Below are 18,184 nucleotides of genomic sequence, written 5' to 3' on the forward strand. Positions count from 1 at the left end.
TTTTCACAAGATCACAAGACAAAGGAGCAGAAGTAGGCTATTCAGCCCATCGAGTCTGCTCCATGAGCTACACCTAAAACTATTCCTATCTAGCCCCAGTTTCCAGCCTTGTCCCCATATCCCTTGATACCTTGACTAATTAGATACCTATCTATCTCCTCCTTAAACGCCCCCAATGATTGGGCCTCCACAGCTGTACTTGGCAAAGGATTCCATAATTTCACCACCCTCTGGCTAAAGAAATTTCTCCTCATCTCTGTTTTAAACCGGTACCCTCTAATTCTAAGATTGTGCCCTCTGGTCCTGGACTCACCCACCAAGGGAAACAGCTTGGCCACATCTACTCTGTCCAGTCCTTTCAACATTCTAAATGTTTCTATGAGGTCCCCTCTCATTCTTCTGTACTCCAGTGAGTACAGTCCAAGAGCCGACAAACACTCATCGTATGTAAGCCCTTTCATTCTGGAAATCATCCTCGTAGATCTCCTCTGAACCCTCTCCAACATCAGTACATCTTTCCTAAGATATGGCGCCCAAAACTGTACACAGTATTCCAAATGAGGCCTCACCAGTGCTCCACAGAGCCTCATCAACACCTCCCTACTTTTATACACTATATCTCTCGAAATGAATACCAACATAGTATTCGCTTTCTTCACCGCCGATCCGACGTGGTGGTTAACCTTTAGGATATCCTGCATGAGTATCCCCAAGTCCCTTTGTACTTCTGTACTTTGAATTTTCTGCCCATCTAGATAATAATCTGCCCGTTTATTTCTTATTCCAAAGTATACAACAGCACATTTATCAACATTGAATCTCATCTTCCATTCCTTTGCCCATTCTCCTAAACTATCTAAGTCTCTCTGCAACCTTCCTGTTTCTTCAATACTCCCTACTCCTCCACCTATCTTGGTGTCACCTGCACACTTAGCCACAAAACCATTTACTCCATAATCCAAATCATTAATGTACAAAGTAAAAAGAAGCGGCCCCAACACCGACCCCTGCGGAACACCACTAGTAACCGGTAGCCAACCATATTGATGACCTGGATAAGGAGGTAGAAGGGTGAGTTGGCAAGTTTGCAGATGACATAAAGGTTGGTGGTGTTGTGGATAGAGTGGAGGATTGTCAAAGATTGCAGGGGATATTGATAGGATACAGAGCTGGGCTGACAAGTGGCAGATGGAGTTCAACCCGGAGAAGTGTGAGGTGGTACACTTTGCAAGGACAGAGTATAAAGTTAATGGCAGAATTCTGGGTAATGTGGAGGAGCAGAGGGATCTGAGGATCTATATTCCACAGATCACTGAAAGTTGCCTCACAGGTGGATTGGGTAGTTAAGAAAGCTTATGGGATGTTAGCTTTCATAAGTCGTGGGATCGAGTTTAAGAACCACAAGGTAATGATGCAGCTCTACAAAACTCTGGTTAGACCACACTTAGAGTACTGTGTCCATTTCTGGTCGCCTCATTATAGGAAGGATGTGGAAGTGTTGGAAAGGGTGCAGAGGAGATTTACCAGGATGCTGCCTGGTTTAGAGAATATGCATTATGAGAGACGAAGGGAGCTAGGGCTTTACTCTTTGGAGAGGAGGAGGATGAGAGGAGACATGATAGAAGTGTACAAAATATTGAGGAATAGATAGAGTGGACAGCCAGTGCCACTTTCCCAGGGCACCAATGGTCAATACAAGAGGGCATGGCTTTAAAGTGATGGATGGGAAGTTCAAGGGAGATATCAGAGGAAGGTTTTTTACCCAGAGAGTGGTTGAGGCATGGAATGCGCTGCCTGGGTTGGTGGTGGAGGCAGGTACATTGGTCAAATTCAAGGCATTGCTAGATAGGCATATGGAGGAATTTAAAATAGAGGGATATGTGGGAGGAAGGGGCTAGATAGTCTTAGGTGGGGTTTAAAGGTCGGCACAACATGGTGGGCCAAAGGGCCTGTATTGTGCTGTACTGTTCTATGTTCTATGAAACAGTCCACATCCATATGCAGCAAGACCTGGACAATATCCAGGCCTGGGCTGATAGGCAGCAAGTAACATTGCCTGGCACTTGTGTGATGTAAGTGGTGATATCCAACAAGGGAAAATCCAGCTCTCACCCTCAGACATTCAATGGCATCACCATCACTGAATCCCCCACTGTCAATATCCTGGGGGTTACTTCTGACCAGACACTGAACTGGAGTAGCCACATACACAGTGGGGCTACAAGACCAGGTCAGAGGCTGGGAATCCTGTGCTGAGTAACTCACCTCCTAACTCCACACAGCATGTCCACCACCCAGAAGGTTCAAGTCAGGAGTGTGATAGAACACTCTCCGCTTGCCTGGACGAGTGCAGCTTCAACAACACTCAAGAAGCTTGACACCATACAGGACATAGCAGCCTGCTTGATAGGCTCTCACTTCACCACTGACACACAGTGGCAGCAGTTTGTACCATCTACGTAATGCACTGCAGTAATTCACCAAGACTCCTGACAGGACCTTCCAAACCCACCGCCTCTACCAGCTGGAATGACAAAGGCAGCAAAAGCACGGGGAACACCACCCCCTGAGAGTTGCCCTCCAAGCCACACACCATCCTGACTTGGAAATATATCGCCGTTCCTTCACCGTCGCTGGGTCAAGGTCCTGGAACTCCCTCCCTAACAGCACTGTGGGGATAACCACACCTCAAGGACTGCAGCAGTTCAAGAAGGCAGCTCACCACCATCTTTTCAAGGGCAACTAGGGATGGGCTGTTTATACTGGGTCAGCCTGCGAAGCCCACATCCCTTGAATGAACGAAACAAGTACAAGTTGAGTATGTGCGTGGATTCCTCTGGACTGTGTGCGCGATCACCACCGGAACAAGGAACTCTTTGTGTTAATTGGGCAAATTGCCGGTACCACCAGGTGAAGATCCTTAGAAGATATTTTTAAGGCAGGTGGGATGTTGACACAGTTGGTATTAAACATGTAGCAGAACAAATGTCCCTGCCCTGGTAAACAAGTCGGACCTGTTTTCTGGGACTGAGCTACAGGGTTGGGAGACAAAGAATAACAAATAAACCACATCCCTCTAGAATGTTCTCTGATATTTTCTTACCAACTAGAGGCAGGGAGCTCATCTCTGGTTGGTCAAGAAGTAACAGCTAAATATTTGTACTTGGATAAGAAAATGCACATGCATGATGTGGAATTTTGTAGTTGGATGACACACAGAACAATGCTCAGGGTGTAACAGTCCTTGACTGAGTTGTCACGGAACTCGGCATCTGGGCACTTCCTGGGTCAAACGGACTGGTGAACAGAGGGACGTGGCTCTCAGCTGATTACTGTGATACCCTGGTACAGAGGTGACTGACCTCCCACAGCAGGGCCGAGGAGTGCAGCCAAAGCAGGGATGAGATACACATCGGGAGAACATAGAACATCGAACGGTACAGCACAGGAACAGACCCTTTGGCCCACAATGCCTGTGTCAACCATGATGCCAATCCAAACTAATCCCATCTGCCTGCACAGGGTCTGTATCCCTCCATCCCCAGCTGTTCCTGTGCCTGTCTCAGTGCTTCTTAAATGTTGCTGTTGTATCTGCTTCCCACCCCCTCCCCAGGCAATGCGTCCCAAGCACCCACCACTCTGTGTTTAAAATTTTGCCTCCTAAATCTTCTTTAAACTTTCCCCCTCTCACCTTAAAGCTATGCCCTCTAGTATTTGACATTTCCACCTTGGGAAAAAGATTCTGACTATATAACTTATCTATGCATTTCATAATTTTATAAACCTCTCTCAGGTCCCCCCTCAGCCTCCGCCACATCAGAGAAAACAACCCAAGTTTGTCCAACCTCTCCTTATAGCTCATACCCTCTAATACAGGCAGTGTCCTGGTGAACCTCTTCTGCACCCTCTCCACAGTCTCCACATCCTTCCTGTAATGGGGCGACCAGAGCTGCACACAGTGCTCCCGATGTGGCCTAACCAAGGTTTTACACGGCTGCAACAATGCTTCCTGACTTTTATACTCAGCACCCCAACCAATGAAGGCAAGTATGCCACACACCACCTTTACCACCCTATCCACCTTCAGGGAGCTATGGACTTGCACCCCAAGATCCCTCTGTACATCAATGCTCCCAAGGGCCCTGCCATTTACTGTAGAATTTGATCTCCCAAAGTGCAATGCCTCACACTTGTCTGGGTTAAACTCCATCTGCCATTTCTCTGCCCAGATTTCCAACTGATCAATATCCTGTTGAATCCTCTGACAACCTTCCTCACGATCCACTATTTCACCAATGTTTATGTCATATGCAAACTTACTAATCAGCCCACCTACATTTTCATCCAAATCATTTATATACATCACAAACAGAGGTCCCAGCACTGATCCCTGCAGAACACACCAGGTCACAGATCTCCAGTCAGAATAACACCCCTCCACCCCTCTTGTTATCTGTGGCCAAGCCAATTTTGAATCCAATATACCGGTCTCTGTGGATTCCATGTGCCTTAATCTTCTGGATCAGCCTCCCATGAGAGACTTTGTGGAATGCTTTACTAAAGTCCATGTAGACAACATCCACTGCCCTATCCTCATCAATCACCTTTGTCACCTCCTCAAAAATCTCACTGTTTGCAAGACATCACCTCCCCCGCACAAAGCCACGCTGACTATCCCTAATAAGACCGTGCTTTTCCAGATGTGAATAGAATCAATCCCTAAGAATCTTCTCCAATAATTTTGTTCCACTGATGGAAGGCTCACTGGCCTATAATTTCCTGGTTTGTCTCCATTTCCCTTTTTAAACAGAAGAACAACACTGGCTGTTCTCCAGTCCGCTGGGACCTGGCCTGTGGCTAAAGACAATACAAAGATCTTTGTCAAGGCCCCAGCAATCTCCTCCCTTGCTTCCCTCAATGACCTGGGGTAGATTCCATCAGGAACAATAGTGATAGGGCAGTCAGTAGCTGAGGGGACAGACTTCTGGATGATTGGTTACTTCCCTGGTGCAGAGTCAAGATGTCATGGGATGGCAGCTGAGCGTTCTGAAGAGGGACAGTGAACAGCCAGAGATCATGGTCCATACTGGTACTGTAGCAGCCAGAGCGATGTCAAGTATCCCATCGGGCTTTGGGAGGATACCCTACTGCCTAGGAAGAGATGTTGTTCACTTGGATTTTCAGAAGGCCTTTGACAAGGTGCCGCACATGAGGCTGCTAAACAAGATAGGAGCCCATGGTATTACAGGAAAGGTACTAGTATGGATAGAAGATTGGCTGACTGGTAGAAGGCAAAGAGTGGGAATAAAGGGGGCATTTTCTGGTTGGCTGCCGGTGACTAGTGGTGTTCCACAGGGGTTGGTGTTGGGTCTGCTACTTTTCACGTTTATATGTTAATGATCTGGATGATGGAATTGAGGGCTCTGTGGCCAATTTTGCAGATGATACAAAGACAGGTGGAGGGGCAGGTAATGTTGAGGAAGCAGGGAGTCTGCAGAAGGACTTGGACAGGTTGGGAGAATGGGCAAAGAAGTGGCAGATGGAATACAGCGCAGGGAAGTGTACGGTCATGCAATTTGGTAGAAGGAGTAAGGGCATAGACTATTTTCTAAATAGGGAGAGAATTCAGAAATCGGAGGTGCAAAGGGACTTGGAAGTCCCAGCGCAGGATTCCCTAGAGGATAACTTGCAGGTTGAGTCGGCAGTAAGGAAGGCAAATGCAATGTTAGCATTCATTTCGAGAGGACTAGAATATAAAAGCAAGGATGTAATGCTGAGGCTTTATAAGGCATTGGTCAGACCACATTTGGAGCATTGTGAGCAGTTTTGGGCCCCATTTCTAAGGAAGGATGTGCTGGCACTGGAGAGGGTCCACAGGAGGTTTACAAGAATGATCCCAGGAATGAAAGGGTTAACGTATGATGAGCGTTTGATGGCTCTGGGCCTGTACTCGCTGAAGCTTAGAAGGATGAGCAGGGATCTCATTGAAACCTACCAAATATTGAAAGGCCTGGATAGAGTGGATGTGGAGAGGATGTTTCCAGGAGTGGGAGAGTCTGGGACCAGAGGGCACAGCCTCAGAATAGAACCATAGAACCATACAGCACAAAACAGGCCCTTCGGCCCACCATGTTGTGCCGTCCATCAAACCACCCTCACACTATCTAACCCTTTTCTCCCGCATATCCCTCTAACTCACATTCCTCCATGTGCCTATCCAACAAACTCTTGAACCTGTCCAATGTATCTGCCTCACCACCCCAGGCAGTGCATTCCATGCACCAACCACTCTCTGGGTGAAAAACCTCCCCTTGACATCTCCCCTGAACCTCCCACCCATAACCTTAAAGCCATGCCCTCTCATCTTGAGCATTGGTGCCCTGGGAAGGAGGCGCTGGCTGTCTATCTATTCCTCTCAATATTTTATATACCTCTATCATGTCTCCTCTCATCCTCCTCCTTTCCAGTGAATAAAGCCCTAGCACCTTAAGCCAGTGCTCATATTCCATACGCTCTAATCCAGCAAGCATCCCGGTAAATCTCCTCTGCACCCTCTCCAACGCCTCCACATCCTTCCTATGATGCGGCGACCAAAACTGGACTCAGTACTCTAAGTGTGGTCTAACTAGAGTTTTGTAAAGCTGCGTCATCACTTCGCGGCTCTTAAACTCAATCCCACGATTTATGAAAGCTAACATCCCATAGCCCTTCTTAACTGCTCTATCCACCTGTGAGGCAACTTTCAGGGAACTGTGAACATGAACACCCCCAGATCCCTCTGTTCCTCTACACTGCCAAGTACCTTGCCATTTACCCTGTACTCTGCCCTGGAGTTTGTCCTTCCAAAGTGTACCACCTCACACTTCTCCGGATTGAACTCCATCTGCCACTTGTCAGCCCAGCTCTGCATCCTATCAATATCCCTCTGTAAGTTCCGACAGCCCTCCACACTATCCACAACACCGCCGATTTTAGTGTCGTCCGCAAACTTACTAACCCAGTCTTCAACCCCTCATCTAAGTCATCTATAAGTATCACAAAAAGTAGAGGTCCCAGAACCGATCCCTGCGGGACACCACTAGTCACTGCCCTCCATTCCGAGGGCACTCCTTCCACCACAACCCTCTGTTTTCTACAGGCAAGCCAATTCCTAATCCACACAGCCAAGCTTCCCTAGATCCCTTGGCCTCTGACCTTCTGAAGAAGCCTACCATGAGGAACCTTATCAAACGCGTTACTAAAATCCATATAGACCACATCCACCGCACTACCCTCATCAATCTTCCTCGTCACCTCCTCAAAGAACTCTATCAGGCTTGTGAGGCAAGATCTTCCCTTCACAAAGCTATGCTGGCTGTCCCTAATCAGTCCATGATTCTCCAGGTGTTCATAGATCCTATCCCTTAGAATCCTTTCTAACAGCTTACCCACCACAGACATGAGACTCACCGCTCTGTAATTCCCTGGACTATCCCTACTACCTTTTTTGAACAAGGGGACAACATTCGCCACTCTCCAATCCTCCGGCACCATCCCTGTGGACAACGAGGACTCAAAGATTCTTACCAGCGGTTCAACAATCTCCTCCATCGCCTCTCGAAGCAGCCTGGGGAAAATCCCGTCAGGCCCCGGAGATTTATCTGTCTTGATATTATTTAACAACTTCAACACATCCTCTCTCTTGATATCTACAACCTCAAGAACACTACCCTTACCAGCACTCCCTTCTGCGTCATCAAGACCCCTCTCCCTGGTGAATACCGAAGAGAAGTACTCATTGAGAACTTCTCCCACTTCTGCCGCCTCCAGGCAGATTCTCCCACCTTTGTCTTTAATTGGACCTACCTTTACCCTAGCCATCCTCATACTCTTCACGTACGTGAAAAAGGCCTTGGGATTTTCCTTAACCCTACTAGCCAACGCCTTTTCATGTCCCCTTCTAGCTCTCCTCAGCCCTTCCTCTCTACTCTATATTCCTCACGGGCCCTGTCTGAACCTTGCTGCTTATACCTTATGTATGCTGCCTTCTTCTTCCTAACTAGTCGTTCCACCTCTCTCGTCTCGTCTCCTTCGCCCTGTCATTCCTTCTCTGCCTCACCGGGACATATTTATCCCTAACATCCTGCATAAGATCCCTGAACATCGACCACATCTCCGTGGTACATTTCCCTTCAAAAAGGACATCCCACTTTACACTCCCAAGTTCTCTCCTTATAGCCTCATAGTTTGCCCTTCCCCAATTAAATATCTTCTTGTCCTCTCTGCACCTGTCCCTGTCCATGACAGTTTTAAAGGTTATGGAGCAATGGTCACTGTCCCCCAAATGCTCACCCACCAATAGATCCTTCACCTGTCCCAGTTCATTTCCTAAAACTAGATCTAGCATGGCATTCCCTCTAGTCGGCCTGTCAACATACTTCATCAGGAATCCCTCCTGGACACATTTAACAAATTCTGTCCCATCTAAACCTTTGGCACGAAGCAGGTTCCAGTCTATATTTGGGAAGCTGAAGTCTCCCATTATAACAACCCTGTTATTTTTGCTTCTCTCCAAACACTGCCTGCCAATCTGCTCCTCTATATCTCTACCGCTACTGGGGGGCCTATAGAATACTCCTAGTAGAGTAACTGCTCCTTTCTTGTTACTTACTTCCACCCATACAGTCTCTAGAGATGATCCTTCTACAACATCCATCCTTTCCACAGCTGTAATAGTGTCCCTGACCAGTAACGCCACCCCTCCTCCTCTTCTCCCCCCTTCCCTATCCCTCTTAAAACACAGAAAACCAGGAATATTCAATATCCACTCCTGCCCTGACGTCAGCCACGTCTCAGTAATAGCCATAATATCATAGTCCCCCATACTTATCCAAGCCCTCAGTTCATCTCTCTTATTCCTGACACTTCTTGCATTTAAGTAAACACACTTCAGTCCATCTACCTTACTACTTTTATAGCCTGTATTCTGCTTCTCCTTCCCCAAAGCCTCTCTACGTGTTTGATCTAACTTTTCCCCATCCCCTTCTTCCTCTGACCTACTCCTCCGGTTCCCATCCCCTTCACAAACTAGTTTAAACCCTCCCGAACCACCCTAGCAAACCTAGCCGCAAGGATATTGACCCCCTTCTGGTTCGGGTGTAACCCGTCCTCTCTGTACAGGTCCCACCTTCCCCAGAAGAGATCCCAATGATCCAGAAATCTAAAACCCTCCCTCCTGCACCAATTTCTCAGCCACGCATTTATCTGCCACCACCTCCTGTCCCGAGATTGCTACCCTTGAGGTCCTGTTCCTCAGTCTTCTGCCTAGCTCCCTGAACTCACTCTTCAGGACCTCATCCCCCTTCCTACCTATGTCGTTGGTGCCAACATTGACCACAACTTCTGGCTGCTCTCCCTCCCGCTCAAGAATCCTGTGGACCCGATCAGTGACATCCCGGACCCTGGCACCTGGGAGGCAACATACCATCCGGGATTCATGCTCACTGCCACAGAACGTCCTATCTGTTTCCCTGACTATCGAGTCCCCTATCACTACCGCATGTCTCTTTCCCACCCTTCCTTTCTGAGCAGCAGTACCAGTCCCAGTGCCAGAGGCCTGGTTACTGCAGCTAGGCCCCTGCAGGTCATCCCCCTCAACAGCCTCCAAGGTGGAAAACCTGTTTCTGAGGGGAACAGCCTCCAGGGTTCCCTGCTCTATCTGCCTGCCTGACTTCTTCTTCCTCTTCCCTCCCCTGACAGTCACCATTCTATCTGCATCCTGAACATCAGATGTAGGTTCAGGATGCAGATAGAAGGACATCCCTTTAGAACAGAGATGAGGAGGAATTTCTTTAACCAGAAGGTGGTGAATCTGTGGAATTCATTGCCACAGATGGCTGTGGAGGCAAGTCATTGGGTGTATTTAAAGCCGAGTTGATAGGTTCTTGATTAGTAAGGGCGTCAAAGGTTACGGGGAAAAGGCAGGAGAATGGAATTGAGAGGGAAAATAAATCAGCCATGATCGAATGGCGGTTCAGACTGGAAGGGCCGAATGGCCTAATTCTGCTCCAATGCCTTATGTTGGAAACCACAGAACAAAGGAACACAGTGAAGGAAATTCATGTCATCAACACCTGGACAGTATCAAGTGAGAACATCACTGAGACAGCTTTACAGCCCTGTGGACTATCCCATGGTAAACATCCCACTGTCAGCTGACTGGAAGACAGGACAAGCACATAGGGGGTTTTGGGACCTTATATCCTGTGGAAAAGGACATTTGGCAGATTACAAATCTCAAATAAACATTCTGATAATTTAGAAACCAAATGGTCAAAGTTATTGTAGGATGGCACCAACAGCACTTTGAAGAAGTTAAGGAAACACATGCTTGTATGGATAACAATTGGAATTAAGGCTGGGGAAAGGCAATAAAGAACTAAGCAATGTTTGGGAGGTGTGTGAAGAAATGTATACAAGTTGTCTTGCAAGATGACCAGCAGCAGTGACTCGACACCAACCACAGAAAACAACCCTGAGTCAGGAACCCAATGAACCAAGATCGACCCCTGGCCAGGTACATCAAAGAGCAGGTAATACCTGAATACAAGTAGTAGGTTTTGGATGTTGTGAAAGTAAACTAAAGAGTTGTGCTAGTAATTTATTGAGTTGGTGAATCTTTGAGTTGTTTGAATCGATTGTGATTAATAAAGAAGTATAATTGTTAGCCAAAGCCATTGCCTGGTGTGTATTTATCATGTGCTGTATTGAATTGGCAACATTTGGTGTCCCTGGTGGTTTGATAAAAGGTGATTTTATTATTATCCTGAGTTGAGCCCCTGTGTAAACTATCTAAATGTTGTACCAAAGGCTGGGTTAGTTATACCACAGCTACCTGTCCAATGGTCGCATTGCGGCCACAAGCATCAGACAATGACGAAAACCAAGGGATTGTGGAAGATCGTCCTGCAAGACTATTTAATTAAAAAATGCCCCAAGTGGGTAGAGACTTTAGTTAAGAAAGACTGCTCGGGGACAGCACCCCGGGGGATATGCTCTGGGAGCAGGCTCAAGTTGATGAGGGCAAGAAATCTGTAAGCCAATTGCAATTGCAGGTGCATTACAAGAATTAGAAGTTAAAAAGGAAGAGAACAGGAAACTAAATCAACAATTAAACATGTCAGGATGAGAATTTAAAGTACAAATCTTAGTGAGAGCACAAGAAAAGTAAGGAAGAAAAGAATATATAACACACGAGGCTCAGGCGCAGGCTGAGAAAGAATCTCAAGAGAAACAATGTTCAGTAAAAAAAAACAAAATCAATTAGAGGGAAAACAGACATTAGAAAATGAATGATTTGCAAGCAGTGGTACAAGTCCTCCATACATGTGGTCAATCTGAAAGCGAGAAAGGGGCCAACCATTCTGAATGCCATTGGGAAGTTGAAATGCTGAAACAGCAGCCTAGTGTTGAGAGGGGATTCATGCATGCCTGTACAATGAAGGCAGGATACGGTGAGAACAGTAGGTTTCATTAAATCAAGCATCTAACGAGTATAGTCTGGATGAGGATTACAGCAGTCTGCCTTTACCTCCATCGGAGAAAATTGCACAACAACCAAAGAATCCTGTCGTGCTGACCAGGACATCCACTGATGACCAAGGGGGAACCCCATTTTCCATCAGCAGAGACAACAAAGAAAGTCCTTATTTTCGAGCTGCACCAAAATCCACGTGAATTATTTGATGCATTTCATTGTGAGTGAAATGATGGGGAGGAAGTAAAACTGATAACGGCTTGGCTTGGCTCAGCAGTGCTTTCAGCCATACCCCACCTCAAAACGAAGGTGGAGGCTCTTTAGAGGAGAAGAAAAGTGCAGTTTTAGCAGTTGTGGGATTGAATGGGGAGACCCAGTGGAAGGGGTAAATAGGTGCAAACAAAAGGGAGAACACCCCACAGCCTTTGCAAACTGCTTAAGGCCCCATTTTGAAGGAGTTTATGGTCCAAATCTAAATAGTCTATCTGAATTAAAGAGACTGTGCTGGACTCGTACTTTACTCTCACATTCTAATGAAGTCCTGACAGGCTTGTGATAGTTTCAACCCAACTGATGAGACCCGTGGTGAGGCATGGGTGTTGTGTAGAATGATCTGAGCCGGGGGAGAAGGAAATGCAGGGGTTAAATTCTAAACCAGGGAAGGCGTCAGAAACAGCTGAAGAAAATACACAGGATATCACGTGGAGAGATGTAAGTCAGGGTAGAAGGCAACAGAGAGGTTGCAGGAGGGAAGTATCACAGTGCAGCGGTATACCTTCACCCTATCAGGAAGGCGGCAGTGGGGGGGCAAACATCCCAGTGCAGTGTCCCCTGCTGCTTCAACTGTGGTAATGTGGTCATTATGTCCAGAGCCTGTACAACAAAGCTCATATAATCTGAATCCCATCATAGGTCAGAGGAAGCTCAGAAGACATTGGAGTTTTGGTTGATGGAGGATGTCATGCTTTAAACATGTTGAATGTTTACTTGTGCATGATCAATGACTTCCAGCATTCCTTTGTTTTAAGGTCTTAAAGTTTAAATGTTTCCTTAAAATTTGTATGATTGCAATTTAAAATGGTTTGTTACCTGTTTAATCCTTAAGTGTAAGTCATTTTCTGAAATGGTTTAAAGCATCGGTTTGCCAGTTGAAAAGTTTAGTTGCGGTGTTGCCACTTGTGCTTTCACTTGAGAGAGATGAAAGGTAATATGTGTCGCTGAAAGGCTGTCATGTGTTTGATAAATTTGCATTGGGAGGATGTTTGAATTAATCCTACGCTTCAGAGGAATAGGATGTGACTAATTTAAAAATTCTGCTATTTTTACAGGACCTTATCTTTTAAGAGGCTGTGTCTCTTTAAGAAGTTGTGAATGTGTTTTGTGTGGGGGCCCCACCCATCCACCTTTTCCTTTGCTCTTTGGAATATGTGTGAAAGTTTTTCTGTTTATTTGAAGTTTTCCAATTACTTGTGAAGGTTTTGAAGGAACAAATGTACAAGCGTGGATTTTTCCTTTTGTCTTACCTGTGTTTTTAGTTTATGTTCTTTTGTTTCATTTAGAATTGATACGGGAGAGAGAAAAGGGCCCAGATTCCACACTGGCCATGTGGAATCCAGGTTACGCTATTGGAAACATGAGTTCCAAACTATTCTGGATGTGAGGTTCCCACATTTCAGAGAGAAATTGGCATTTGGAGGAATTGGGGTATAATTAAATAGGGAATTTAAAATGAGTACTTTGGAAGATAGATTAGAACATCTGGGAAGTAACCTTAAATATTACTTTTCCGAACAGTGTTTCTCAAGACTTTTGACGTACTGATTTAAAGTTTTAGAGTTCTTTTGGGAACGTTTGTTTTGATGTAATCAACAGTGTTTGTCTTGTAAAATGCAAATGAGCAGCCAAGATTCCTGTCTCCGAGAATGCATATGTGTAATGTTTTTGGCGTTCAGTGTTTGTCTGGTAAAGTGCAAATGGAAGCAGTGGACTGCATTGCAAAATGATTATGTTGGACCCCACGTTGCAAAGGGGGGTTACAAAGAACGGGTAACATCTGAATATAAGTAGTGGGTTTTGGAAGTTGTAAAAGTAAACTAAAGAGTTGTGCTAGTAATTTATTGAGTTATGAAACTAGAGTTAAGTGGTTGTTTCAGACAATGTGGTGAATCTTTGAGTTGTTTGAATCAATTGTGGTTAATAAAGAAGTATAGTTGTTAGCCAAAGCCATTGTCTGGTGTGTATTTATCACCTGCAGTTTGGAAGGTTGAGAGATGACCCCACTGAGAAATAAAAAGTTCTTAGAGAGCTCGAGAGGGAAGAGACACAGCAGATGTTTCTCTGGCTAAGGATCTAGGAATGGGAATCACAATCTCAACGTAAGGGGAAGGCCACACCCAAATGAAAGGAGGAGAAACTTCTTCACCATAAGACTATTGAATGGTTCCCTTATACGATGAGATGGACCCTACCTCACAATCTACCTTGTTGTGACCTTGCACCTTATTGTCTACCTGCACTGCACTTCCTCTGTAGCTGTGACACTTCACTCTGTCCTGTTATTGTTTTTACCTGTACTACCTCAATGCACTCTGTACTAACTCCATGTATCTGCACTGTGTAATGAATTGATCTGTACGAACGGTATGCAAGACCAGTTTTTCACTGTACCTCGGTATAAGTGACAATAATAAACCAACACCAATACACTCAGGGTGGTAAATCTATGGAGGGTTGTGGATTTGATTGAATTCAACACCGATCATTAGGTTGATGGATGTTAGAGGAGTTGAGGGCTGCGAGGACAGGGCAGGACAATGATGTTGAGGCGTGATCTCGCTGAATGGAAAGGCCGGCTCGAGGGGGCAGAGCTTGCACCTCGTTCTCACATTTCTCAACAAGCTGGGAAGTGCCACTTGGGAACTAACGCCAACATTCCCAGCCAGAAACAAACTAACAGACCAAAACTGGCAGGACCAATCCCGCTGGCTCGGGCTGTTAGTGAGCCCGTGCCCCCTGCTCTGCGCTTAGTGTCCTTACCTTAATAACCGAGTCTCTGTCTCTTTGGGTGCCCACTGCTTCGTACACAGGCTGCGCTGTTGTTTTATCCTGCAAGAGGAGGAAGGTTTGTTTATATCCACATTTGTTTCCTGCATTTCACATCTGTATGGCTCTCAGACCGCAGCTGGAAAGGAGAGCAGACAGCTGTGGACGTTTACTGGGTACAGCAGAGGGGCACAGCTCTCTCGTGCTCCCAGCAGCTGACTGAGGGCTGATTCCTCAGCATTGCTGTATATCTGTAGGACTATTTTACCTGTTATGGAATTAGAACCTTAACTGTTGAGCAACGTGGTTGGACTGTGAACTCCGACAGGAACAATGTGTTTGCTGTTTGACTGTTTACACAAGGCTTTGCCGGCAAGCCCAATTCTTCCTCACACAGTGTCCACACACACGAGTTGGGGATGGTGTATGGGGACTCCGGGCATCAGGGGAGAGTTAGAACATGATTCATCACCATTCCTTTGGGACTCTGTGATCTGACTTTAAAAATGTGATCATAATTACTTGTCATTATCCAATAGGGATGCAGCACAGAGTTGGTTCCCAGAACCTCACTTCCCACGTAGTGAAAGGGAATGCGAGTGTGGGGCTACATCCTGCAGTCTCACTGAGACCCCACTCTCCCAACAACCCACCTGTAAAAAGGCCACTGCCTATTGAGGCAACAGCACAGAACAGGTCTTTGGACCACCCTGTTCAGGGCACCACAAGACCCAGCTATACTAATTACATTTACCAACACTTGGTCTGTCATCTTCTGTGCCTCAGTGACGTGTTCATCCAGATGTGTAAACAGTTGTGAGAGTCTCTGCTTCCACCACTCCCTCAGGCAGGCCATACCAGACTGCAACCACCCTCTGGGTGAAAGATAATTCTTCCTCTGATCTGCTTAATCTTCACTTTACACCTCTGCCCCCTGGTTTTAGACGTCCCTGTTACAGGGAAAGGTTTCTCACTACCCACCCTTGCTGTGCCCCTCATAATTTTGTCCACCTCTGTCAGGACCCCCTTGGTCTCCTCTGCTCCAGGGCAAACAGACCCAGCCTGTCTGGTCTCTCCTCACAACTGAAACACTCCATCCCGGGCAACATCCTGGTGAACCTCATCTGCACCCTCTCCAGTGCAATGGTGTGATGACCTGAACTGCACACAGTGCTCCCGCTGTGGCCTAACCAGTGTTTGATAAACTTGTACCATGACCTCCCTGCTCTTGTATTCTAAGCTCTGGCTAATGAAGGCCAACATCCCGTCTGTCCTCTTCACCACCTTACCTACCTATGCTGCCACCTTTACGGATCTATGGATTTGTACCGGCTCTACCATTTATGTCCAACCCTTGTTAGATCTCCCAAAATGTATCACCTCGCACTAATCAGGATTGAATTCCATCTGCCAATGCTCCACCCGATTTACCAACCAATCAATAGTGTTCTATGACCCAACACTATCCTCCTCGATGTCAACACCACCATCATGTAAATAAATTTTTTTAAAAAATTTAAAAATATTATTTGCAAACTTTGACCTCTTACTTTCACATCCAAATCATGAATGCAGATGACAAACAATAACAGTCCCAGCACCAATCGCCGAGGTCCACTGGTGGTCACCGGCTTCCAATCACAAACACAACCCCCTGAAGTTTGTTACCAACACAACTAACCTTCCAGGCAGGACCTTGTCAAAGGCCTCACTGTGGTCCATGCTACCCACATCAACTGCACTGCCCTCGTTGATATATTTTGTTACTTCCTTGAAACACTCTCTGATGAGATCTCCCACTAATAAATCGGAGCTGACTGTTCTGATCAATCCCTGCCTTTCCCTCAGAATTTGTTTCCAATACCCCCTCAACCTGCAGCAGTTGCTGAGGCAAGACCGAGGGACTGAAAGGAACAAACTGCTGGGTCTAGTTACCTGACTGAGGTGATTGAGACCGCTGTAAATCGGGCTCATGGACTGCACCCAGCCTTCGTAGATCGCCTCCTGCTCCACATCCTTCCTTCTGGATCTGTGGAAAGGTAGAGATGAGCTGAAGCTGTCGCTGGGGTTACTCGGGAAAGGTTTGTGGTGTGTGAAGGCTGCGGGTCAGTGCACACTCTGCTCTCTGCACGTCACGGACAGGAACAAAACCTGCAGGCTGCTTCTCCCACGCTCATCACATCCCAAACACACCCCCTTCGGGTGACGCACTGGGGGTTCTCTGTATAAGTCCACACAGCAGGGTGATGTTAGCAGGGCCCCTCTGACAGGGTGCAGCTGGTTCACATTACCATGGGCTCCCTTGGTGCAGTACAGCAGCCAGACGTTAGCGGGTCTGTCCCAGGTACAGTACAGCAGCCAGATGTTAGCGGGTCTGTCCCAGGTACAGTACAGCCGTCAGACGTTAGCGGGTCTGTCCCAGGTACAGTACAGCAGCCAGACGTTAGCGGGTCTGTCCCAGGTACAGTACAGCAGCCAGACGTTAGCGGGTCTGTCCCAGGTACAGTACAGCAGCCAGACGTTAGCGGGTCTGTCCCAGGTACAGTACAGCAGCCAGACGTTAGCAGGTCTGTCCCAGGTACAGTACTGCAGCCAGATGTTAGTGGCGGCGCACTTACAGAACATCCACCATCAGTTCCTGTTGGGCGAAGGCTGCCTCCTGAGCATCGTGCATCCTGCCGTCCATCGCCAGCCGAGCGCTGGTCTGTGCGGCATGAACCTGGAGAACACTGAGGTTTATGTTCTCCTTAACCACGGCACTGGAAATAAACAAAAACATTTGTTTGTTTTACAGTCAGTAGTTTGCTTCCTGGTCAGGATTCTACCGGAGGGATGTGATCGCTCGTGCTGAGGGGATGGAGACGTTGTAAGGAGAGGTGGACTGTGCTGAGCTGATTCACTTTGGAATAAAGAAGCCAGGCCATGCATTAGCCCGGGGAGCCAGGTAGGGAGAAGAGAAGGGACATTTCCCTCAATAAGGAAGGTTAACGTAAACTGAAGCTTGCTGCCTGACAGGGTGACGGCTGCAGAAACCCTCACCACAGTTTAAAGTCCGAACCTGTCTGGCTGCACACCGACACCTGGGGTGTGAGAGTCATCATCACAGCTCGTTGTTCTGGCCCAGCAGGGACCTGAGGACTGAATGGTCTCCCGGGTTGTGAACCTGGGAAATGCAGCTCAGTGACCCCATCCCACTGACTTTGTGTTTGCCTCCATTTCCCCCACGCATGAACCACCGGTTCCGATCAGTTCTCTTGCCACTGGGTCAATGCAAGAACACAAGACAGGAGGAGGCCGCTCGGCCCCTCAAGCTTAGCCCACCAGTCAACATGATCATGGCTGATCTCCACTGGTCTCAACTCCTCGTCTGTGCCAGTTCCCTACAACACTTAATTCCTCCAACTTTCAAGTACTTATCCAGCTCCACCCTGGATATGTCCAGTGCTCCGGCCTCCACCACCCCTGGAGAAAGCAGAGAATTCCAGAGATTCACCGCCCTCTGAGAGGACATTTCTGTGCACATTCAATGGCACTTTATCCTTTGTTTCAGTAAGGGGACCAAAACTGTGCTCAGTACTCCAGGTGTGGCCTCACCCACCCCCTGCACACTGGAACAAACCTCCCTAT

The 18,184-nt window shown here is 47.0% G+C and overlaps 1 protein-coding gene across 1 annotated transcript in view; it reads right to left on the bottom strand.

Annotated features, from left to right (window-relative positions):
* LOC127585694 (circularly permutated Ras protein 1-like) overlaps positions 1-18,184 on the bottom strand; it is a 78,084-nt gene that overhangs the window by 12,997 nt on the left and 46,903 nt on the right. The window contains exons 18-20 of the mRNA XM_052043382.1: positions 17,176-17,316; positions 16,493-16,586; positions 14,552-14,620 (exon numbers count right to left, since the gene is read on the bottom strand). Of these exons, the coding sequence (XP_051899342.1) occupies positions 14,552-14,620; positions 16,493-16,586; positions 17,176-17,316 (304 nt within the window). The remainder of the gene's footprint in view (positions 1-14,551; positions 14,621-16,492; positions 16,587-17,175; positions 17,317-18,184) is intronic.

The sequence above is a fragment of the Pristis pectinata genome, chromosome 33 (assembly GCF_009764475.1).
Source record: "Pristis pectinata isolate sPriPec2 chromosome 33, sPriPec2.1.pri, whole genome shotgun sequence".
NCBI classification, from domain to species: domain Eukaryota; kingdom Metazoa; phylum Chordata; class Chondrichthyes; order Rhinopristiformes; family Pristidae; genus Pristis; species Pristis pectinata.